Here is a 22818-nt window from a genome sequence, read left to right on the forward strand (position 1 = left end):
TTTAAAAAATATATATTTATGTCAGATGTATTAATGTATACCTACAAGTGATTTCTATTCCCCAATGCAATCCTGATTCCATTATTATTATATTATTATATTAAATGTAGTGTAATTATTTTTTCGGTAAAAGCCTCGTTGAATGTCAAGAGACCTACTGCAGGAAGGAATGAATCCCGAATCTTCCGGATTGCCCCCGGATAACAATCATTTTGGCAAGGAATTAACGACTGTCACCGTTTTCCATTTGTCGTTGCGTAATGTAAGTATTACACAACAAGATCAAATCAATATATTAGTAATAGCATTAATGGGAAAACATTTGAGAGACGAATAAAATCTTTTCCCATAATTCATTTTTTCATTATTAATTTCGCGACTCGACTTTGAAAATTATATGGTGGTTGTCGTCAACTGATGCCAAAATTATTGCTACCGGGAATCCGTGATTATGAGAAAACTCAGAATTAATTCTGTGTCTGCAGCAGACACTCACATTTCAACGAGACTATTAAAAGAACATTACGATATAACGATTGTTATGGTTTATCGCCGTACGAGCGTATTTCTTTATATCTGATTTTAATACAAAAAAACAACAGTGAGATTCGCTATAGTAATTGCTTCTAAAAGTATAGAAACAATCAACGATTAAAAATGTTCTCAACTATTGTCTTCAAACCGTTATGTTATATATATTTAAAATGCATATGTTGAAATATAAAACGCGAGTCTTTTTATCTATATTTACTTTAAGGTTAATATTTTAATGGAAATATGAATTATAAACCTGCCTAGAGTGAGTTCGGTTAATAAGAGCATATATCAGTATCAATAATACATGTTATTTGAAATGATACATTATACAGTTTAAAATTATTGATATAAAAATTTTTTAAACTTTAAAATAATATTAAAAAATTTTGTCCAGCGATAAAACGTTTACTGGATCTTATGTCATCATATATCGTTTTGTCTTATTTATTAATATAAATCAAACTAATAGATAGACTATAAGAGATTAGGATAAATTCAGATGGCGCATTATACATATGCAATTAGAAAAAGGTTTGTTACATTTTCAATTTGTTCAAGTTGTAATCTTTTTCATTAATTTATTATATATGTATACTAAATTTATGTATACATTACTTTTTTGCACCAATTTATGTAATATTTAATCCTGGAAAAATTTAAAATAAGCTAAAAAGAAAGAGAATTTCCAGAATTAAATATTTAGCCTAATCTGATAATCTATCTATTTTAAAATAACAAATCTGTGAGAAGAATTGCGGCTGTCTGCTGTCCTATTACAGGACATAATATATATAAAATTATATATATATATTTATATATATATATATACATATAAATTTCACAGATTTGTTACCCTATTTTATAAAAAATGTTTCACTTACCAACTCGAAGCGCAACGGGCGGAGTTGTTCAGCCACGAAGCTGCGATGATACTGTAACACACAAATAAAAGGTTTAAATTAAAACATTGCTCAAAATAATCAATATCTTAAAAGACAATTCTTATGCGTATTAAAGTAATTTAATTGTAATTTGTCTTTCAATTAAGTAATATATTTACTAATATAATTGTCTATGTCCTCAGAAAATTTTTATAAAGTAAATAAGTAAATTTTATAAATTACAAAAAAATTTCATTCAACTTTAATAAAATTTTAGATGATTTTTTTTATTTGTAATTACTTGTAATTTATTAAGATAAATCGCCCGAATAAATAAACAAAAACTTTGAAATGTGTCGAATTGTTTATTCGTGAGAGCCTTATCTGGACTTTTTTAAGTTTTAAACAAAAACTTTTGATTTTATTTTATTTCATAAGTAAAAAAATGATATTTACCCCAAGGTTGCTCCGCCGGGGCCAGATGCTTCTCCTAAGCCTCCTCCTCCTCTCAGGACAATTAGATGTTGTTAAATCTCCTTGTTGAATGTTTGGATTATCAAGTCCCCTGATTCAAATTAAAACAAAGTTCAGAAAATTTAATATTTCAAAAGATAATTCTTACGAATTCGAACATTTTCATTTTTTAATTAAATATATTTTTTAAATAATTATAAATTTATAATTTCATTAGTTTTCAATTACATGCTACTATATTAAGTACAGTACTCTATGATTACATAGATCCAAAATGATGTACTATTATTTGCAGCAAACAATTACTTCATTTCATATAGTAAATGAAGTAATTATATTCGCAGTACAGCTCGCAATTTGATTTATTTGTCTATTCATTGACTGATTAATATACTCATCGGCAAAAATACCGGGCATCTAGATTTTAATAGCAACGACAACAAAAAAATAAAAGTGTACGAAATTCAACATAAATTTTGCACTTACCAATTATATGATTCGCGACGGTACTTGTTCCGCAATCGTTGCATTCTGTATCCATCACGTCCTGCAATTAAAATATTAATATAATTAAGATAGCAAAGGAGCGTGCTTTGTCTCGCGCGCGATTAACTTTACGCGAAATGAGCTCCGCGGCAACGGCGGCAGCGATAGCGCGGCGACGCTACATGGCTTGATTTTTGGCCGAATGAGTATTACGTAATACGCGTTCAACCGATTTATCAGCATGCAAATGCCCAATCAATATTACATCAGTTGCAGATTAATGAGAGATTAATACAAGTATTACTTACCAATTAACAGAATCGTGGCATCACTTGTATCAGATCTGGACACCGTTCCGTGTCTATCGTGTCCTGCAAATGAAACATGAATGCGATTAAAATAACGCAAGTACTTCGTTTCTGGCGCGGCCAATTTCACGTGCCGAAAGTGGCACGGCGCGGCGGCGTCGCTCCGCGTCTTATTCTTTATTTCACGTTTATGCGTTAACGTAATTAAAATAGCGAAGCGGAGCAATTCGTCCCGCGTGAGACCAGCTTACGCGAAACAAGCGTCGCGGCGACGCGGGTCGGCGGCGGTGGTGACGGCGATAGTGCGGCGATGCTACGTGTTAGATAAATGCAAAGTCCCACTTACCAATTATATTAGCCGCGACGCCTCTCGTTCCGAAGATGATCTCTCTCGTTTAGAGTTCTAGAATTATAAAAAAAGAAACGCTACAATAGTGAAGCGGTTTCGTCTCTCCGCGCGGTCGACTTCGTGTGCGCGATCGCTTTCGTGTGCAATAGCGCCACCGTACGCGCTGCGGCGGCGTCGGTGCAACAGCGGCGCGCGGCGACGCGTCGGCGAGAGTGATGGCAATAGTGGTGCGCGGCGACGCCGACGCTACGTATTTCGATTTTCGGTCGAACGAGTATTGCAAAATACGCATCCAATCAATCTTGCATTTAATTAGCGTAATATAGATTCGGCATTTGAACTCTGATTCGATTGGATGCATAATCGCAATACTCGTTCGGCCGAAAATCAAGACGTGTACCGCCGCCGACGCGTCGCGGCGACGCGGGTCGGCGGCGGTGGCGACGGCGATAGTGTGGCGATGCTATATGTTAGACAATTAAATGCAAAGTCCACTTACCAATTATATATTAGCCGCGACGCCTCTCGTTCCGAAGATGATCTATCTCGTTCTCGTATCGAGTTCTGAAATTATGAAAGAAACGCTACTAAAATAGTGTAGATGAGTGATGTCGTCTATCCGCACGATCAACTTCGCGTGCCAATAGCGCCACCGTACGCGCTGCGGCGGCGTCGGTGCAACAGTGGCGCGCGGCGACGCCGACGCTACATATTTCGATTTTCGGTCAAACGAGTATTGCGAAATATGCATCCGATCAATCTTACATCTAATTAGCGCGTAATATAGATTCGTCATTCGAATTCTGATTCGATCGGATGCGTAATCGCAATACTCGTTCGGTCGAAAATCAAGAGATATACCGCCGCCGACGCGTCGCCCGCGCCGCGACGCGACGCTTGTTTCGCGTAAGCTGACGGCACGCGGGACGAATTACGCCGCTTCACTATCTTAGTTATGCGTTTATCCATATGTTCGCTGTATGTTAACGTACACGTCATACTTATGGATAAATCATAAATGCGTAATTAAGATAATGAAGCGGAGCAATTTATCCTGCACGCAGTCAGTTTACGCGAAACAAGCGTCGCGTCGACGCGCGACGCGGCGAACAGTTGCGGCTGACCGTGCAAGCGAATTAATTGTAACTTAATAAAATGATAAAAAAAACAAAATAAATTTAGAGATTTCTGTACCCGTATGTAAATTTCCTCCAGGCATTCCTATTCATTCATTATTTGCAGCGCATGAGCTGTCTGAGGCTGTACATCATTCCTACATGACGCTACGCTCCTCCGAACTTGCTGCGGACTCGGCGGACTGCCGGATCATACTCTATAGAGCGCGCGCGGCGCGTACGCAGTTTATATAGTGCCTCGCGCGGACCATGGAGAGAGACCGCCTCACCGCCCGTCTCCCGTGTCAGTTTTCGGCGGACGATTGGCATCTCGTTCCTTACTCCTAATCGTCCGCCGAATATAGTTATAACATCATTTTTTATTTCATTTATTTGCAAATGAGTTTACATTATAATTAAACATTGAGCGCATGATAAAAAGAGGCCAGTGCCATTACTACCACTATCCGTCAGTACGAAGTACGAATTACGTTTTATGCGGCCGCACGCGCTGCGCTACTCCTAAATCGTCCGCCGAAAACTGACACGGGTGGCGAGGCGGTCTCTCTCCATGGTCCGCGCTTTCGATATAGTCTCGACTCGGCACGCTGCCGAGTGCCGAGTCGAGACTATATCGAAAGCGCGGACCATGGAGAGAGACCGCCTCGCCACCCGTGTCAATTTTCGGCGAACGATTAGGAATAAGGAGCGAGATGCCATATTGTATAACCGGCGCGCAATAAGATAATAATGTCCATTCTCAGGCTTTTCTCTCTTTTTCTAATGCGTAATTTTTCAAGAATAAAGCTCCAGCAGATTCGAAAAGTGGATTTAGTACGGACACGCACCATAAATTGTACATACAGAAAACTGGATTTTGCTATGTAATTTGGATCCACTTCTTCAGAGGGCGTTAGTGGCACGAGGGCATTTAGCGTTGCAGGCGTTACAGCCAAAAGGCGCCGTCATGCCTTCTCTCGGATCCTCTCTGGTGGTAAGTAGGAAATTGGAAGAATGATAAGATGGCGTTCCGTGCGACATAGGCATATCGATTGTGTCAATTAGTGTGTGTGGGGCGGCCGGCATGGGTGGGTGAAGGCCGTTGGACGCAGCGCGATTTCCGCAACGGCTGCTCGCGAGGCTCGAAGCTGTCTGGATAGACCGAACGATGAGCACGATCGGGAGATGATGCCGGGCATGTCTTGCCAGCTATCTAACGGTAGTAAGAAAAATTGGCTCGATATCGCGCACCCCGTTGCCTCTCGACAGGTCACGGCGTAGAGCTGGTGTTTGGGAGGGGGGGGACCGTTGCACCGAAATTTGACAACGGGCGACTCGGCAGTCGGCTTCGCTTCAATCAGGATTTTAAGAATCGCCGGGCTTTGACTGTTGTAAATCGTGACGTCCGATTTTCGACTGCGAACGTCCCACGCATCCGCGATTACCCGTGTTCGTTCGGATTTGTGTATCACTGTCGTTATCAGCTAACTTTTGTGTCGTTTGATGTTATGATATGTACCAATAACGCGGACCGGCACTTGCATTTTTGCCCCATTAAATTGCCCTGTTATACAATTGTATCGTCGCGTTCGACTTAGGTCTTGTTATTATTTGAGAAACGTTGAATATTGCATAAATTAATGCTACTGTATATATGTTATGTTCACGTTTCCAAGTTTACTTACGGATGTATACATAAGAATATCTTTAACATAGGGTAACAGTAGATTTAATATTGATTTACAAATTAATTTTTTATTTCAAAATTATGCAACTGTCTTGTGTTTATTCCATAGATCTCGACTGGAGCACTTTAATGGAGGTCCACCATGAGCCGATTGAAAAAAACTATCAGCTGCTTGAAGAGATTGGCAAGTGAGTGTCCTTACTTCTAAATATAATTGAGTTTCTTTTAGTCAAATTTCTGTTAATGTTCAATGATTGTTTTGCAATTTTGTGTATTACAGGGGTCAATTTGCTATTGTACGAAAATGCCAAGAAATAAAAACTGGGTCATTGTACGCTGCAAAAATCATGAGAAAAAGGCGAGTTGCCAGAGGTGTAGCTGCTGCCGACATTGGTAATATTTTTCTAGTCTAGTATAATACATTGCTAATACTTTTCTTTTCAAAATACTGTAACAGGATAATTCTTTTTTTTAGCACGAGAAGCTGGTCTTTTGGCTCGGCTAAGGCATCCAAACATTGTTTCCTTGTATAAGGTAATAGACACAGGGACAACAGTGGTGCTGCTCTTGGAGTTGATTACGGGAGGCGAGTTATTTCATTGGACTCCGTCCGGTGAAATGGAAGCTGCTCATGTGGTACGTAAATACATAACGATTACGTAAATATCCTGGGAATAATTTCTATTCGTATCCTTTCCAAGGTGCGCCAAGTTTTAATGGCACTTAGTCACTTACATTCCCACCAAGTTGCTCATCTGGATATTAAACCTGAGAATATCTTACTCTCGACACCACCGCCGATGCCTAGCATTAAGCTAATAGGTAACGTTTACAACGTTTTGTGTTTGAGTCAACGATATCAATCAATGGTATCAATTTCAATATAAATATTCTATAGATTTGTTTTATACTGTTCTGTAGATTTAGGTCTATCGCATCGACTGGTGCCTGGCTCGGAGCACAGAGCACTGTTTGGCACGCCTGAATTTGTGGCACCGGAAATCGTAAATTACGAACCACTTAGCTTGGGGACCGATCTTTGGGCTGTTGGTGTATTGACGTATATTCTTCTGAGCGGAGCTTCGCCGTTTTTAGGCGAGGACAAGCAAGAGACATACGCAAACGTTGCTGCTTGCCAATACCAATTTGACAATGAATACTTCAGCAGTGTGTCCGAGATTGCCAAAGACTTTATACGATCCTTGTTGATCAAGGATCCGAAGTAAGTTGCGGAACAACTTTTTTTATAAATTTGTATGCTTAATGAATTGAGAAAGAGTGTTATTTTTTGTTTTAGGGAGAGGGGAAGTGCTGAATCGTGCCTTAAACATCCTTGGATTCTCACGGTGTGTTCCTAAAAAGAACGATTCGTATCGTCCAATAATTGCGATTTATTTTACATTCTGTCTCAATGTATTATGTATTATAATTTTATGCTTTTTTTGACCAATTTCTGTTTCGATCTGACGTCGATCTGTTGTATTATATTCGTATATTACACATATATATACGAGTTATTTTTTTTATATACAATATATGTTAAAAACAGTACGCAAATTTTTCTTTATTACATGTATACCTTGGTTATTGAAAAGTACAATATTTAGTTTCATGCATGCTATGCAACAAGAAATAATACAAAATTATTTGATAATTTTAAAGAGAATTATAGTTGTGTCGTACCGAAAAAAAAATTTTATTCTCTTTGTGCACAGGAATCTGAAGCTCCTCAAGGTCTTGGCGGAGCAATGATCAGTGCTGTGAAGCGAGGCTGTGTAGAGGCTGTCTCTCAGTTGCTGTTACAGGGTGCTCCATTGAACATGAAAGACACTGTGAGGCATCTTCCTCAATATTTATTTCGCCATAATTACCGAGGGATGATTCGCGGATAAAATAGTTGCACGTTTCCTGTTTCAGAAAGAAGACACTCTTTTGCATATCGCCTGTGAGGTCGGCGACGAGGGAATGACGATTTTGCTGATAGACAGCGGAATTGATCTAGACACACCGAACAAACAGGGTCTCACGGCGTTACATGTGGCCGCTCGACACGGACATATTAATCTGGTCAGACATTTGTGCCTTGCTGGTTGCGACGTCGATAAAACGAATCGGGGGATCCGAGCGGACGTCACGGCGATTAAGTACGGACATCCGGATATCGCATATTTATTAGATAAGTTGAGAAATGTGAGTGCTTATATTTTACAATACGCAATGTGCTTTCTACGTTTGGAAAAATCATGCGGAAGTCGAATCTCGTTTTAAATCACTTTCAGCCAAATCAGCGCGAAAATTACATTCGTCAGCTACAACCGACGCACAGACCGATAGATCGACTGCACATGAGACTGCTCGGGCATTGCGCCTCTGGAAAATCGTCGTTAATCAATTCTTTGAAATCTGGCATATTTAGTTTCGGTTTCTTTCGAAGGTCGAGAAGCCAGAATTGTAGCGCGAAGGTAGGTAGGGCATGTGATAAATGTAAAATATGATCAATGAGTTAAATAATAAAAATTGTTGTATGTAATATAGCGAGAACCAAGTATCGAACTCGACGTGACGAGTAAACACGGTTCTCTCAGTTTTGAGTACAGCGACAGTGAATATGAAGGTACTCAGGGGGTAGAATGGAGTCGCGGTAACGTAGGTGAGCGAATTATATTCAATTATTTAATTTAACGTGAATATATAAAATTACAAATAATATAGTATGGATTGAAAACTCTATAATATATATGTTAGATATTTATACTGCAATAAATTATTTTGAAACTTAAAGATGTCATACAGATGTATTTGATTGACCAGGTGGCGAGTGCGTTTTTTGGGAGTTGTGCGGACGCGAAGAATTTCTGGCGTCTTATCACTACGTACTTACGTTTCAGCAACCGGCAGTGCACCTTATTACGGTCAGTTTGAGAGAACCGCTGACCGTTCAACTTCAGCAGATAAAATTCTGGCTGCAATTTATTTTGGATCGTATTAATCCGAGTAACGTTGGTAAGACATCGTTGTGAATCTTTTTTGTATTGTAATTAATTTATTTTCATCGAGGGTAAATTTCATAATTTTGATTTTTGTTAAAGGATTTGGCGGCAAGTGCAACGATGTAAAAGTGATCTTAGTCGGCACTTACGCGCCGGAACCTTTAGCCCCGAATTCTAACGGCGGCAATCTACTCGCACCACTCTTGCCATTTCTAAAAGACTTTACGTCGATTTTGGGGGAGGAACCTCAAATGGTAGCACTGGACGCAACTAATCCTTCTAGTCCTGGCCTGAAACTCCTCAGATCTTATTTAAATAATGCAAGGATGGAATTTCTCGAGGTAAAATAATTATATTCTCTGTCAAATTATACAATTATCATATATACTATCATATATAACATTAGAAGAGATATTATCATTCTCATCGCTCACTCGTCTGTAAAATTCAAATTGATAAAACAAATCTTGAATTCGACAAATCTTTTTTTTCTGATGAGAATTTGTCATCTCTTCTAATTTTACATCTTTACCATCGAATATTATACATATATCTTTAATCCACTCCAAAATTTATATCAGTAAATGCATGATATCAGTATGCTTGATACTAAATATGTGCGAGCAGAACCGTTTGATTCTGCAGCCTGTTGATACAAGCAATTGTGAACTAACGCAAATCCTTATGTAAATAATCACGTTTTCGCAGAGTATTATACTAATTTGTACAGCATGTATAATAAATGTGCGCATTAACCCTTTCGTGAAACGGTTCTGGTCAATAATGGACTATTTCATTACGCTGTTGTTTGTATAATTCATTCATCAATCTCGAAATTTGCAGCGTCAGTATACCGTCAAATCAAGTCATTGACTCTCAACAGAGGCAATGCGACAATTTCTATAATCACTTATATGATTTTCCTCTTGACATCCATGATGCATGGTTGATTTGATATATGTACAAATAATTGAAAGCATTGAAAGTACTTTCTGTGTCTCGTGACTTTCGACGATATTCGATTATTTGCAATGTTTGATTGAGCGCACCATTTTCAATGAAAAAGATCCGATATGTCATATATATACATATACATATATATATATACATATCTCGTTGAATCGAATTTATTAAGAACATATGTTTTAGTTGCTGGTTATTTGGCCAATTAATGTTTATTAACAAGCCTTAATGCATGCAATGCATGATGTAGGATGGACCGGAAGTTGCAGAAAGTATTCTCCGACGTGACGCGCCGCGTGCTGCGGCTACGTACGTGCCCCTGGCGAATCTTGATAAACAGGTCGAAATACTTCTCTCAATTCCTTTAAATAATTCTGAATGATGTGTATAAACTGAAATTGTACTTTGGTTCAATAGTTGCACTAATGCTTTCTCCCATGTATACATACATGCACTATATTATCTATCTTAAAGAAAATAAAAGAGATTTTCTCTCTTTCTCTCTCTCTCTTGTATATATTTTCTGCATCAATGTGATATCGGGATGAAGGCAGAATTCTCTGTTATTATGGATATTAATCGCGTATTATAGAGCACCTTAGTGTGGACTGGTCTCGCCGAAGCATGGAGATCCTACATGCAGTCGTTGGAAGTGCCTCCGTTAATGCTCACTCAGGAAGAATTTCTGAACGAGGTTCGAAAGATCAATCCTCTAGTCTGTTTGGAACATTGCAGACATCTCGGATTACAGTTGCAGGTTTGTAGTTTATTAATTCTTAACCTAATCTACAGAACGCGTTGCTCGGTTTCTCTAACAAAAAGTATTTGTGTATAAATTACAGAACTTGGGGGAATGCATTCTTCTTCCTGGAAACCTGGTAGTGCTTAGTCCCGAGTGGTTTTGGCAAGACGTGCTAAATTGGCAATTAAGTCCCGATCAGAGAGGCCGATTGGGCGGTCGGACCACCGGCGTTTACACCTTAGAAGATTTTCAAGCGCGATGCCCGTGCCCCGCCGCTCAAGCTTTACAAGCTTTGCAAGCGGTCAATTTATGCGTACCGGTACGTATTAGAAAATTGATCAAATCCATTGATTATATATTATTTTATATATTTTATTTAATGCTTATATTATTATATTTATTACGACCTATTATATTTCAGTGCGAAGTGGATGACGACGAAGTGGAGTACGAGATTCCGTGTTTAAACCTTGTAGAGCGTCTCCCGGGTTTATGGGAACCGTGGAAACCGTGTTCCAATGCATTACCTCACGCTGGTTTACGCCTTTGTCCAGAGGAAGCGCCTTTGTACCATTTGACTGCTATATTTACGCATTTACAGGTAATCAATATTTATGATAAAGAGGATTAATAATAGTAGAATAATAATAGAAGAGTTAAAATACTGCAATTGATGTAGGCGCAACTGAGAAAAATTACTCAGACGTGGGATCCGTCGAATTCGGATCTGTATCAGTGGTGGCGAGGGTCGAAGCTGTGCTTGGGGCCTTGCGAGAGTATAATCACTTTCGAGGAAGAGGAACACAGCTGCGTGGAGATCCAAGTTCGCGGTCCGCGTGGTTCTAGCGCGCAGTGCTTTGCCCTTCTCAGCGTGATCCTGGACGCGATAGATACGACTATCGAATTAGTCGCACCCGGAATGTTACTCGAGAGGCATTGGTTGAGTCCTAGCCAGCTTCGAGAATACGACGAGGTAAGTAACGTTTTAAATATTTAGATTTATGTATTGTAAAATAAAAAGATTGAGAGAGATTGTGTGTGATTTACTTTGACCGATATATTTACAGGTAGTTCACTCTTGGGCGCCAGCCACCATCATATCGGCTTTAATCGAGAAAGGCCTCGAAGAGGCGTCCTTTAAGAATCCTCTAAACGATCAGCAGGAAACCGTGTGGGAGATAGTAAGTTGCGGGCTGCCGTTGATGGAGAATTGCGTTCCCGGGCCGAAGCAACCTGTAAAATACATCAAGCCCGCCGTGCAGCGGCGACTGGCGCAGATGCTAGATCCGCCTGATCATCACGGAAGAGATTGGTGCTTGCTCGCCGTGAGGCTCGGTTTGGGGGATCGCGTCGCCCAACTGGATAGCACAGTGGACAGTCCGACTTTGAGGTAAGAGATTTACCTCCGAGACATATTAATTGTGTCGTAACGCTACTGATTGTATTCCGAAATTCCGTATTTGATCCACAGGCTGCTGAACTGCGCAGGTGCGGAATGCACCGTCGGTTCGCTGGTGCAACAATTGCGAGCGCTCGATCGCGAGGACGCCGTGCATCTGTTGCTTACGTATACGCCAACTTACGTGCTAATGATGTCCGTTGACTCCGAAACAGGGTCTAATCTTTCCAGATGACGATGCTGCTCTCATCAATGGCGCATTAACACCTTCTAGGTGTCCTTTTTCCCACCGTGAGTTTGATGAACAGCATCGTCTTTCTATTTCCGCCCAGCGTAAAAATCGTACGTTAATTTGTTAAGTACGTGTATGTCCTTATATGTAACTTAACATTAGCGATCGATCGCATTGCACTTCGAGTTGAGCTGATTGAGAGAGGGATCTGTGACATTTTTCGTATACTCTGTTTTATATTGCTTTTTCATTAATTTTTTTTTATTTTGTACTTACTAATGGTATTTGTGTTAACTCGCGTACCACATTTGTGGTATGATTATTGTAAACGAAACTCGATTTGTTCTCACGTCTTTTAATTTGTATTAGTTATTGTATTTGTACTGCGTACAAAAATTTATATTACTTATTTTTATTTCTTGATAGAGTTGTGCTGTGGTTAACGTTATAATATTAAGCTGTTGTGTTGTGCAGTTTGCATTTTTCTCGTTACACGAAGTTGTTATTCCAGGGAGATGATGCATTTACATATTATAATGTGCGATATGATCGTATTTGATATCGATATTGTTTCGAGCGCTTTTCTTGAAATGCCGTCATGATTCTTGATATATACTTATATATATACATGTATTATCTTGCCAAAACTCTATGTCAATATGCACCGCTTTTTCAATACTTCGGAATATTTACCAAGCATATATATATATCTTTATGTATATATTATATATGCGCAAAATGAAACATTGCACAGTCTACTATTACTTTTGGATATATCGTCTGTGTACGTTCGACGATCGAGCGACATATTTCTACTGGACTGTATCCGACATCTTTACTGCGTGCCATATGAAAAAATTGTATAAGTTCATTCGGAAAAAGACACTTAAAGGTATAACAGTCAATACTAATTTCTTTGTAACACGACTGGACTGCGTTACTTTTATTAATTGTAAGCAACATTTACAATTGAAAGTCTGCTTATCTGTATATCTGGAAATCGATCAGAAAATCGATCTCACATACGTGTAATCATTAAGAAGTACAATTAACAGTAAAAGCATTTGCATCGAAACATCCATAGAATTTCATCCGCGTAGCTTTCTTTCACATGCAGCGTCTTATAAGTAGTTTAAACGAAGAAGTTACATGTTATAATCTGAGACTGTTGTAAAAATACACCGGTGAAATTATTAAATATATCTTTCGCTAGATTTAATTATCTTTATTATTACACACCATTTCCATTTAATATAAACAATTTATTCTCATTTCTAGATATGTGTAATAGCGCCACAAATGGTTTTCATCCCTTAATTCTACTCTTTAAATTTCTCGATTTCTCGATATTTTAAGCATTTATGATTTTTTCTACAGTTTTGTAAATCCTTTTCAGCAGATAGATTTCGAATCTCAAATCTCGGAGCTTCATTATTAGAGTGATTTTACCGAGAGCTCCCGCGCGTGACATCAACCCGTTCGATAGGCAGGTCTTCGATCAGCGGGAAGATTCGAAGCTGGTCCACACGCCGATTGACATTTTAACTGACTCTTAATGTCGATCAACGCCTATCGATGTGACGACGGACTCGGTCAGGCTGTTTACCACGGGGAGTTGATTACGTGGTCGGCAGAAAACAGGAACGGGATTCTTTTCGGGGGGGGCCGAGAATAGCATGGGAACGGGCGGATATCGCGTTTCGTAGGCAGCCGCGGCGACGACAGCGGAGGGTAAGTTTCGGGACGATAGCCAAAGTCCCCAAGCAATTATAGAATTGGATTGGATCGGGGAGTTCGGGAAGGTGGCCGGCACCGCCGCCGAAATCGGTTTCGTTTTATTTTAGCTTAGCTGTCGAAGGCATCCGGTTGTGGCATTCTCCCCGCGGATCATCGTCACGATCGCAGTGAGTGTGTCCCCCTTAGTAGGAATTTCTCTGCTCGTCCGGACGCCGCATCACCTCGCGAAATTTATTAAACGATTAATATAGGGTGATATAGGTACATCGCGGGCATTGAATGACGCGGGGTGAAATCTCGCGGCGAGCAGTAACGAAGTTCTTGTGATTGCACTCGTCGTCCTTCTTTTACTGGGCTATATTTAAGGTACGGACTCTGCTCACTGCGAATAATTAAAAAAAGATATTTGTTGCAAATTTTATTACACTCCATTATAAAGTATTCGTATTTTAATTAAAGTGCTCATATTTTAATCTTAATTCGTATTTTAATTCAGTGCGCGATTTATGCATTTTGTAGGCTCTGATCGCGCAGTTGTAATTTTTTATCTTTTAAATTAGTCATCCAAAATTGTACTTTAGCTTTACGAGATAAGTGTGAAATTCAGAGTAACTGATAAGGGGAAGGGCCAAAATCGCGCGTCACGATGGAGGCGATCAAGAAGAAAATCGCGGCGCTGAAGCTCGAGATGGACGTCGCGAACGAGAAGGTCGAAGTCAACGAGACGAAAGCGAAACAGGAGAATATAAGGGCAGACAGGCTGAACGACGATCTCAGGGACCTGCAGAAACGACTGATCCAATTGGAACGAGATTATACTATCACCAAAACCAGCTTGGAGCAATCAACCGCCGATCTGGAGCAGTGCGAAAAATCCTGGTCTCGAGTACGTAATGATTGATGAATAGATTTTAAATATCTTCTGCAATAGCAAATTTCTTTTTTGTAAACTTGTAATAAAATTTCTACTACAAAGACAATTTTTTATCTCGTATCAATTAATCGTGTTGCGCGTACAGGCTGAGCAAGATCGTACCGTTTTAACGAAGAGAGTGCAGGAGATCGAAGCGAGTCTTATGAAAAAGGAAGAGCTACGTCTTTCCGCCACAATAAAATTGGCACGTGCGACCGAACTCGCGGATGATGCGCAGAGGTTTATAAATTTATTGCTATTGTGTCACATTGTGTCACGTTTTACAATAAACTATACACGTATGACGTGTTTCACAAATTATATACGTATTCATAAATTAAACAAGTAGATTATAAAACACGACAAAGTAATAACGCTATTTCTCCTTTTCTTACGTGCAGAATGTGTAATGTCTTGACGGACAGGAGTCGCTTGGATGAGGAACGTATGGAGAAATTGACGTCGGAATTAAAGGATGCAAGATTAATCGCCGAGGACGCCGACGCGAAATCCGACGAAATAGCCAGGAAATTGCAGTTCGTGGAGGAAGAACTGGAAGCTGCTGAAGAGAGAGTGAAGACTAGCGAGGCGTATGTGCAACAATTATAATTTGTTATACATTATATATTATATACACACAATATGATATATATATATATATATATATATATATATATATTAAACCTTTTTACTGAAACATCTTTTCGCAGAAAAATCGTGGAACGTGAGGACGAACTGTTCATTGTACAGAATATCGTGAAGTCCCTCGAAGTGTCCGAGGAGAAGGTAATACAATACGTTGCAGTAGTTATCAGTCACGCTGCAATACTTCTCGATTATTTTGATTTTAGGCGAACCAGCGGGTAGAAGACTTTAAGATGCAGCTGAAATCCTTGAAGAAGAAACTGAAGGAAGCGGAGAAGCGCGCTATCAACGCCGAAAGGATGGTGAAGACGTTACTAAAGGAAGTGGACATGAAGGAAGGTAAGAACTCTTCTGAAAATTTTATTTCCAGCTCTGTAAATTATAATCCAGTTTTGTAAATTATTTTAAAAAATGTGTGTGTGGTTCTGCTTTTTCTTGTACCATTGAGAAATTGGTTGCACGTTTCAGACGAACTTAGGGAGGAGAAAGAAAAGTACAAGGCGGTCTGCGACGATATGGATGCTACATTCGCCGAGATGTCAGGATTCTAAAATCCTGCGAACGGACTCGATTTGAATCTCTCGATTTGGCTACTCCTACGCTTCCCTCCGCTTATTCGCTATCTTTTACTGTTCATTAGTTCGGCTCGCTGTGCTTGACGTACCGCTTAAATCGCAACGCCGTTCCGTTTTACAGAGTGTCGTGAGCGATATTAGAAATAACTCGCTTCGCGCAATAATCCATTGATGGACAAGGCAATGCAATGCGGCTTGTTACTATAACTGCTTCGCTACGTGCAACACCTTGCCAAGATCGGGCATTTGGTTCACGGTCATGCTCGTTGTTCGCTGTATCGATCGACGATTCACGATTTCGTTTATCTCTTTTTTTTCAGAGGCGTTGGAGGGACTTAATGTCGTACGCGCGAGCGAGATCACGATATCGCGCATCCTTTTTACCATTCAATGTAAAATCTGTATTTTCAATAAACAGCATCACATATTCTCTAATGAGTTTTAATCCTTTATATATCGTGTTGCTAATAGAATAGAGATTTAAAAAATGACTAAATAAATAATACAAATATGAGTAGTAATTAATCTTAATTTAATCTTATTTGTTTTTTAATATAATATTATTAATAATTAATTTTCTCAATATTAAATTATAATTATGAAATTAACAAAAAATATATAACTGTAAAATTGAAATTATTATCTCTTAACGTTAACTACATTAAAAGAATATATAAAAAATATTACAATACCTATACTATATCAATTCTCTAAATCGTAGTGAATTAAAAGATACGTTTGTCATTTTAAATCGCAAAATCTGTGTACTGTACGCTTGAATTCTATTTTAAATAATAATTCTCAAACAAATATAATAATGCAAATATAAACGTTTGACGATCGATGTATCTGCGATCGGCAACGATCGTCAGCACAACAAAGCACGTACACCACAGCTTTAAGAAGTCCAAGAATTCGTTTGAGCCTAACTAAAGCGACGGTCGCTTTTGTCTTTTTGCATTGCATTGAGCCTATAAAACATTGTTCTCATCGGTCACTGAGTACAGTAACCCACGGACGTTGCATTTTGATACTTCGTCCGGTTCTGCAGTAATTTATAAATTCTGTTTAACAGAGTGTAAACCTGAAAATTATCATTTTTTGCACGTGACAAGAAGATACTTCAAAGTGAAAGTGTTTTTTGTGAACTTACTCAAATAGCTTGATTAAATATTTCGATCAAAAAATATAAAACGTAAAAAGAATTATCATAAGTTACAAATATCAATAATTATTTAAAAAATTCTTTCCACGCGACAAAGTTAGTTAGATAATAAAAATTTAATTCTTGCGACTTAAACAGCTGTTAAAATAATTCGATTATGTAATATATTAAATTTATTTATTAAAAATTCTAGTAACATCATTGATTGAAAGAGAATATTTCTAATTAATTTCCAACAAAGACATGAATGCCATTAAGAAACGACTGCAGACGCTAAAGCTCGAGAAAGATCTCGCGATGGACAAAGCCGATCTGTGCGATCAGCAAGCGAAGGAGGCAAATCAAAGGGAAGAAAAATTAAGGGATGAGGTGCGCGAATTGGCGAAAAAGTTGGTGCAAATGGAGCACGATCTGGAAGTGAGTAAGGCCCAACTGATAAAATCAAACAGGAATCTCGAGATAAAGGAGAGGATCTATATCGTGGTTAGTGAATCGAACGAGATGTATCACACGCGTTTCGCAATTCAATTTGCCCTTACACTAATTGTAATATTGCAGACGCAGTCGGAACTGGCGGTGTTGAATAGAAAAATGCAGCAGTGCGTGCAGAATTTAGAAAAGTCGGAGGAACGATGTTTGTCAGCTCAAGTAAAACTCGCGCAAGCCATGGAAACTGCTGAGGACGCAAAGCGGTATAAATATTTATACTTCAATCTATATAAAATTTTCTTTGTAAAATTTTTGCTATAAAATATTTTTTAAAGTATCACACTTAGCAGATATATAACAAATATTTTATATTAATAGCTGTTATAAAAAAGTTATATCGCTATAAAAATAAAATTTTCATTAACACCATTATTTTTTCGCAAGAAATGTAAGCTGTCATAATCATAATCTTATTCTTATTCAGCATCTGCAAAGCCTTGGAGAACAGGAGCAAGCAAGATGAAGAGAGAATGAATCAATTGATGGCACAGCTGAAGGAAGCGAAGCTTATCGCTGAAGACGCCGACACGAAATCGGATGAGATTTCGAGAAAATTGGCGTTTGTCGAGGACGAGCTCGAAGCGGCGGAAGAAAGAGTTAAATCGAGCGAGGCGTACGCGATTCTCTAAATATAGAGACTGCATTCTTTTCAGCTGAATTCTTTCTTCTCTATTTTCAGTTAAAATGAGAACAGTTCACAATGTATCCTACTCTTTCCAGGATGTTTTACTTTTGCGTGAAAAGTTTCCATATATTCATTAAGTTGTGTGATGGAAATTTTTTAAAATCAGTTCTTTAATTTTTAAAAAACATTTAATCATTTAAAAAAATTTTCTTAAGAACCTTAACACGCTTGACGCAGGCTGTTATGTTTTAGGAAAATTCTCGAGAGGGAAGATGAGTTATTCATCGTCGGCAATATATTCAAGTCCTTGGAGGTGTCGGAAGAGAAAGTAGACACTTTTTTTATGTATTGATAAATTTTTATTTTCATATTAAAAAATTAAAAATATATAAAGAAATCGTTTATGCAGGCTAACCAAAGGGTGGAAGAATTTAAAGCACAGCTAAAGGAATTAAAAGTAAAACTGAAAGCTGTTGAAAAGCGTGCCATAATCGCCGAAAAAACCGTCAAGATATTCACAAAAGAAATGGACAAGAAGGAAGGTAATAATCGTGTTATATAAACTTATGGATAAAAAAACTTTTAAACTTGTCAAAACGATACCGTTATTAATAAATCGTCGTTCACGTTTCAGATTATTTGCTAAAAGAAAAAGAAAAATACAAGTACATCTGTGATGATTTAGACTCCACGTTTTCGGATCTTACGGGATACTAAGACTGAGAGAATCATCGATTGTTCGATTGTATCCCTAAACCAGGAAATCTGCATTGCACAAAAACATAAATATAAACTCTCACGAATTATTGAATGTCTCATGAGGTTTGCTCAGGAAATTAACCCGATGCTACTTTACACGATATCAATTTATTTAATCGATTCTACGATCGACACAATGCATCGAAATGCCGTACCCACAGATTTAATACAGTTTAAATTTAATCGACAATTCGTTTTTAATCGTACAACCTCCGATCGCAGAACAGAGAAAGAAATTTGCGAGCTTCTTCATTCACTTTCACGGAGCTCTTGCGACGACCTCTTTTTGCGCAATTCTCGCGCCACGATTGGACCGTCCGCGCCGCACTCTCGCGCCGGTAAGCCTCTCTCATTCTACAACGACATAATTAATCGTAGTTACAATAACAATGTCCATTTGATTTGTTCGCTCGCCTTCCTCCATTCACACAGACGCAACAGTTAAAGTATATTCTCCGAGCTGCACGGATTATCGCAAATGGTGATTGGTAGGGTGCACCGAGTTATGTCACTGCATCATCCTTCGAGGACCGTATGTATTAATTGTTCGCGGTGCAAAATGTAAAAATCCGATAAAACCGACCACAAAAGTACCTTACCGCGACGAGATCCTAAAGTATCCAAATTGCAATCAGATAAATGACGAGAGACCGTCTAAATCCAAATTAGCTTCGTGAAAAATTGCGCAGTAAAAAATTCGTTGATCAGGTTTATTCGGGATCGTTGATTAGTTATTGAATACTTTTCGTCGGCTTTTCACACGGTTATTATCGCGACAACAACGAAGAGAACCTGGTCCCTGAAAGTTTACGGCAAGATATTGACAGAACTCGGTCGGTCCATGACGCAAGAAAAATGTACAAAAATCGTATCGGCGAAAATTGTCCGGCAACCGCACCAAGAGCAAGACGGCGAATCCGCATTTTCGTCCTCTTCGAAGATTGCTCTTATCGACTTTAATCGAACACTACGAGTTTGATTGACGTGCTTCCCTTATATACATTATAACGAACGCGTCGTACATGCCTGTATGCACGCGTCTTGATGCCCGTGTACTCAAAAACATATTGTATTCTACATACGTATTACCTACGGCCTCGTCTTCGTAGTGTCGCGCACAGCTTTTCTTAACTTATTCGGCATTATCTCGCAGTAAACCAGAAATTCTAGACGTCCCTTAAGTATTATGGCATGACTAGATTTTTTTAATCCCTTCCTGGACCTCTTCTTTTCACAAGATAAAAATTATTACTTTGTACGATAGAGTACAATTCGCGGCAGCTTCCTTCGCGCTGAAATAAACTAGGAAGTATAAGTACGTACGCCATCACAGAGATCCGAATATAAACATCGTATAGTACACTTAACTATTTAGAATGACGTCGGCGGGAAAAAGTGGGCCAAACAATTTTTCTTTTAAACGTCATTACAATTTCGGGTAAAAGTTCGATAAAAGTTACAAAAACATGTTTCTTTTCTTTCGTTACGGAATGTGTAAAGTGATCCGAATTAGACCCTTTAGGTCGCGGCAAGTAGTCTGCGGAATGGCAGTGTCGTGGAGATATTGGAAGTTCGCGGCGCAGCAGGATGTGCATGCACGCGTTAAACAATTAATTATTAATTCTAATGGCGACTTTTTTTCGTAGTACTTTCGAGTTTCAGTCTGAAAAGGAGTTTCGCTGGTACGACTTATTGCATTAAAGATTTGGTCGCGTCAGATCACAAAGTCTTGAAGGTGCACGACATTAGAAGAGACATCTGGAGAAGGAGTGAGCCTGCGTTCGCCTGCGGCTCTCCTTCAAGCGATTCTCGGCTCGAAATTTTTACAGAGCGGGAAAACGAGACTGCACCATGACTCAGCTCCGTACTCGATTTTTCCGATCGTAACGCGCTTTGCTTTACAGGAAAACGTTCTACGTAGAAGTCTTAGGTTTAATAACGGACTTAAAGTAATCAACGGTACTATATTCGTACGTATATAAACTTTACAATACAACAGAGCCGAACCGTCAACGATCCGCTTTTTTGGGGGGAGGGGGGAGACTTGGAAGTCCGGTCTCTTCTTCCATTCCGATCCGCTCTCATCCCGATTTCTAAGAACATGCGCGCACCGAATACAGACGAGCATGATTTCCAGGATGGCAGGACAGCTTTGAGCTGCTTCGTTATACTATATATTCAATGGAAACGGGAAGAAAAATCTTAACAAATGTGAACGAGATCTTGACAATTAAAAAAAAATATTAAGTTATAAAAATAAAGGAAATTACAATGAGTAGATAGCGATAAATTAATATAAAGAGAAATAAAAAAATAATAGACATAATCGATGACTTTCAATATCATATCGAGCATATTTTCCATGAACAAATGAATTAAAATCTCTTACAGTCTTAGTTACCCTAAATAATATCGTAATATAATACAAGGAATTTTTCGCGAATGGAAGCAGACGCAGCCTGCCACCTCTCTTGTACATGAACTTCATACGCGAAATACTCTCCCGTTCTCTGTTCGTACAATTAAGTCTTTGGTCTCGAATGGATCGCCCGCCCGCGAAACGACTCGCAGCGGTCTGAGCAAATTGTCGTTTTGGCACGCATTCGTACACGCGATTCGACGATCATCCACGCACTCGGACTCGGACTCACTCACGCACCTCACGCATTCCGCACGCACGTGTATTATCTCGCGTCGCGTCATAGACAAGGAGGAGGAGAAGCACGTACTTATTAGATACTTTCGACTAGTTCTCTCGGCTCGATCAACGAAGACACGCGTTTATAGAAGAACCGTTTTATAGTCACGTTTTTTGTCACATAGGTATAAGTATATCGATGATTAGATAATGTAGCAGTTAATATCTCGAATGCAAAAATTCCTTTTTGTATTGTATATAAGTCTATAATAGCATAATTTGAAAATTTTAGGGATATATGATTTTCTATACGGTAAGAAATCATCTTTTTCTATTCGACTTTATGTGCACACACGTGTGTTCTTCTATACTCGTCCATCCTCGTTGCCTCGATCTTCCCCGCTCTTATTTATGTACGCCTCTCCTTCGATCGTCGTTAACGAATAGAACGTAATTTACCTATCGTCGACAGAAGACGTGGCAGTCGAGTGGCCCTACGAATGACCACGAGAAAATTTTCGACGAGACACGAAGGGAAGAGATCAATTTACCTAATCTTTGGCCCACGGGGTTAAGAGAAAAGGGGGAGCTCTACCGTGGGATGTTTGCGACATCCGGGGGGGAGTAGAGGGAAGGGCAGATTAGACGGCGATAGAGTAATCCGAGGAAGGATTATTCTGAGTGCTTGGCCGCGACCATAGAGAACTTCGCAGGCCCAGCTTCAGCTTTTTCAGGGAGTCGATGTCGCACTCGGCCTCGCTGAGCTCCGGTCGGTCCCCGTTCCCCGGCACAACCGCCCCCTGATTGCCGACAAACGCGGTCTCCGCGACCGAGATCGGCGGCAGTAGTGTGCGTAGAGAGCTCCTGCTGGGAACATGCCATCTTACGAGATAGCCAAACGAAACGAGCTTACTGGCGGATGTTGTGAATGAGCGTATTTTGTGGTGAGGAGTATCCCAATCAAATGAGATATACCCAATTAATTTAAATATGCGTGTATAATAATATATAATTTTTAGTATAGTTTTATAAATGATGCTCCATATTACTTTTTAATATTTGATTTAAACGAGACAAATGTGCATTTGTCAAATATTTGACTCAGAATC

At 39.1% G+C, this 22818-nt stretch overlaps 4 protein-coding genes across 9 annotated transcripts in view; 3 read left to right on the forward strand and 1 right to left on the reverse strand.

Moving 5' to 3' along the window:
* The first annotated feature begins 5195 nt into the window (after positions 1–5195).
* Positions 5196–13382, forward strand: LOC105454237 (death-associated protein kinase 1-like). Of its 4 annotated transcripts, none has more exons than XM_011696738.1 (20): positions 5196–5372; positions 5947–6025; positions 6118–6230; positions 6313–6473; positions 6539–6659; positions 6759–7059; positions 7135–7183; positions 7553–7669; positions 7755–8027; positions 8117–8299; positions 8373–8487; positions 8649–8840; positions 8927–9168; positions 10041–10130; positions 10383–10547; positions 10633–10851; positions 10954–11133; positions 11212–11505; positions 11600–11922; positions 12004–13382. In XM_011696738.1, the coding sequence occupies exons 1-20, from the start codon at positions 5336–5338 to the stop codon at positions 12164–12166; spliced, it is 3417 nt and encodes a 1138-aa protein (XP_011695040.1). In that variant the 5' UTR covers positions 5196–5335; the 3' UTR covers positions 12167–13382. The 4 variants fall into 4 exon arrangements, with proteins under 4 accessions (XP_011695040.1, XP_011695041.1, XP_011695043.1 ...); XM_011696739.1 differs by having other exon boundaries at positions 5196–5369; XM_011696740.1 differs by lacking the exon at positions 5196–5372 and adding an exon at positions 5466–5867.
* Positions 13383–13924: 542 nt separating this feature from the next.
* On the forward strand, positions 13925–16468 carry LOC105454238 (tropomyosin-2-like). Of its 2 annotated transcripts, XM_011696742.1 has the most exons (8): positions 13926–14067; positions 14152–14266; positions 14508–14786; positions 14920–15053; positions 15215–15403; positions 15524–15599; positions 15665–15797; positions 15927–16468. In XM_011696742.1, exons 3-8 carry the CDS (start codon positions 14547–14549, stop codon positions 16007–16009), a joined length of 855 nt encoding a protein of 284 aa, XP_011695044.1. In that variant the 5' UTR covers positions 13926–14067; positions 14152–14266; positions 14508–14546; the 3' UTR covers positions 16010–16468. The 2 variants fall into 2 exon arrangements, with proteins under 2 accessions (XP_011695045.1, XP_011695044.1); XM_011696743.1 differs by lacking the exon at positions 14152–14266 and having other exon boundaries at positions 13925–14067.
* Positions 16469–17010: 542 nt separating this feature from the next.
* LOC105454239 (tropomyosin-2-like) lies at positions 17011–19118 on the forward strand. Of its 2 annotated transcripts, none has more exons than XM_011696744.1 (7): positions 17011–17228; positions 17392–17681; positions 17757–17890; positions 18112–18300; positions 18565–18640; positions 18722–18854; positions 18947–19118. In XM_011696744.1, the coding sequence occupies exons 2-7, from the start codon at positions 17442–17444 to the stop codon at positions 19027–19029; spliced, it is 855 nt and encodes a 284-aa protein (XP_011695046.1). In that variant the 5' UTR covers positions 17011–17228; positions 17392–17441; the 3' UTR covers positions 19030–19118. The 2 variants fall into 2 exon arrangements, with proteins under 2 accessions (XP_011695046.1, XP_011695048.1); XM_011696746.1 differs by lacking the exon at positions 17011–17228 and adding an exon at positions 17256–17294.
* A 1225-nt stretch (positions 19119–20343) lies between these two features.
* LOC105454240 (Down syndrome cell adhesion molecule-like protein Dscam2) overlaps positions 20344–22818 on the reverse strand; it is an 89211-nt gene continuing 86736 nt past the window's right edge. Inside the window, exon 30 of the mRNA XM_011696747.1 lies at positions 20344–22591. Within this exon, the coding sequence (XP_011695049.1) occupies positions 22351–22591 (241 nt within the window). The 3' untranslated portion in view covers positions 20344–22350. The remainder of the gene's footprint in view (positions 22592–22818) is intronic.

This window comes from Wasmannia auropunctata, unplaced genomic scaffold (assembly GCF_000956235.1).
Source record: "Wasmannia auropunctata unplaced genomic scaffold, wasmannia.A_1.0 LD335987.1, whole genome shotgun sequence".
NCBI lineage: Eukaryota > Metazoa > Arthropoda > Insecta > Hymenoptera > Formicidae > Wasmannia > Wasmannia auropunctata.

Coding starts and splice junctions, on each gene's coding strand:
- LOC105454237 (XM_011696738.1), top strand. CDS start 5,336: ATGATGCCGGGCATGTCTTGCCAGCTATCTAACGGTA. Junction 8,028..8,116: donor TATTAGATAAGTTGAGAAAT/GTGAGTGCTTAT, acceptor AATCACTTTCAG/CCAAATCAGCGCGAAAATTA. Junction 10,852..10,953: donor CGGTCAATTTATGCGTACCG/GTACGTATTAGA, acceptor ATTATATTTCAG/TGCGAAGTGGATGACGACGA.
- LOC105454238 (XM_011696743.1), top strand. CDS start 14,547: ATGGAGGCGATCAAGAAGAAAATCGCGGCGCTGAAGCTCGAGATGGAC. Junction 15,054..15,214: donor CTCGCGGATGATGCGCAGAG/GTTTATAAATTT, acceptor TCTTACGTGCAG/AATGTGTAATGTCTTGACGG. Junction 15,404..15,523: donor AGAGTGAAGACTAGCGAGGC/GTATGTGCAACA, acceptor ATCTTTTCGCAG/AAAAATCGTGGAACGTGAGG.
- LOC105454239 (XM_011696744.1), top strand. CDS start 17,442: ATGAATGCCATTAAGAAACGACTGCAGACGCTAAAGCTCGAGAAAGAT. Junction 18,641..18,721: donor TGGAGGTGTCGGAAGAGAAA/GTAGACACTTTT, acceptor TCGTTTATGCAG/GCTAACCAAAGGGTGGAAGA. Junction 18,855..18,946: donor AGAAATGGACAAGAAGGAAG/GTAATAATCGTG, acceptor TTCACGTTTCAG/ATTATTTGCTAAAAGAAAAA.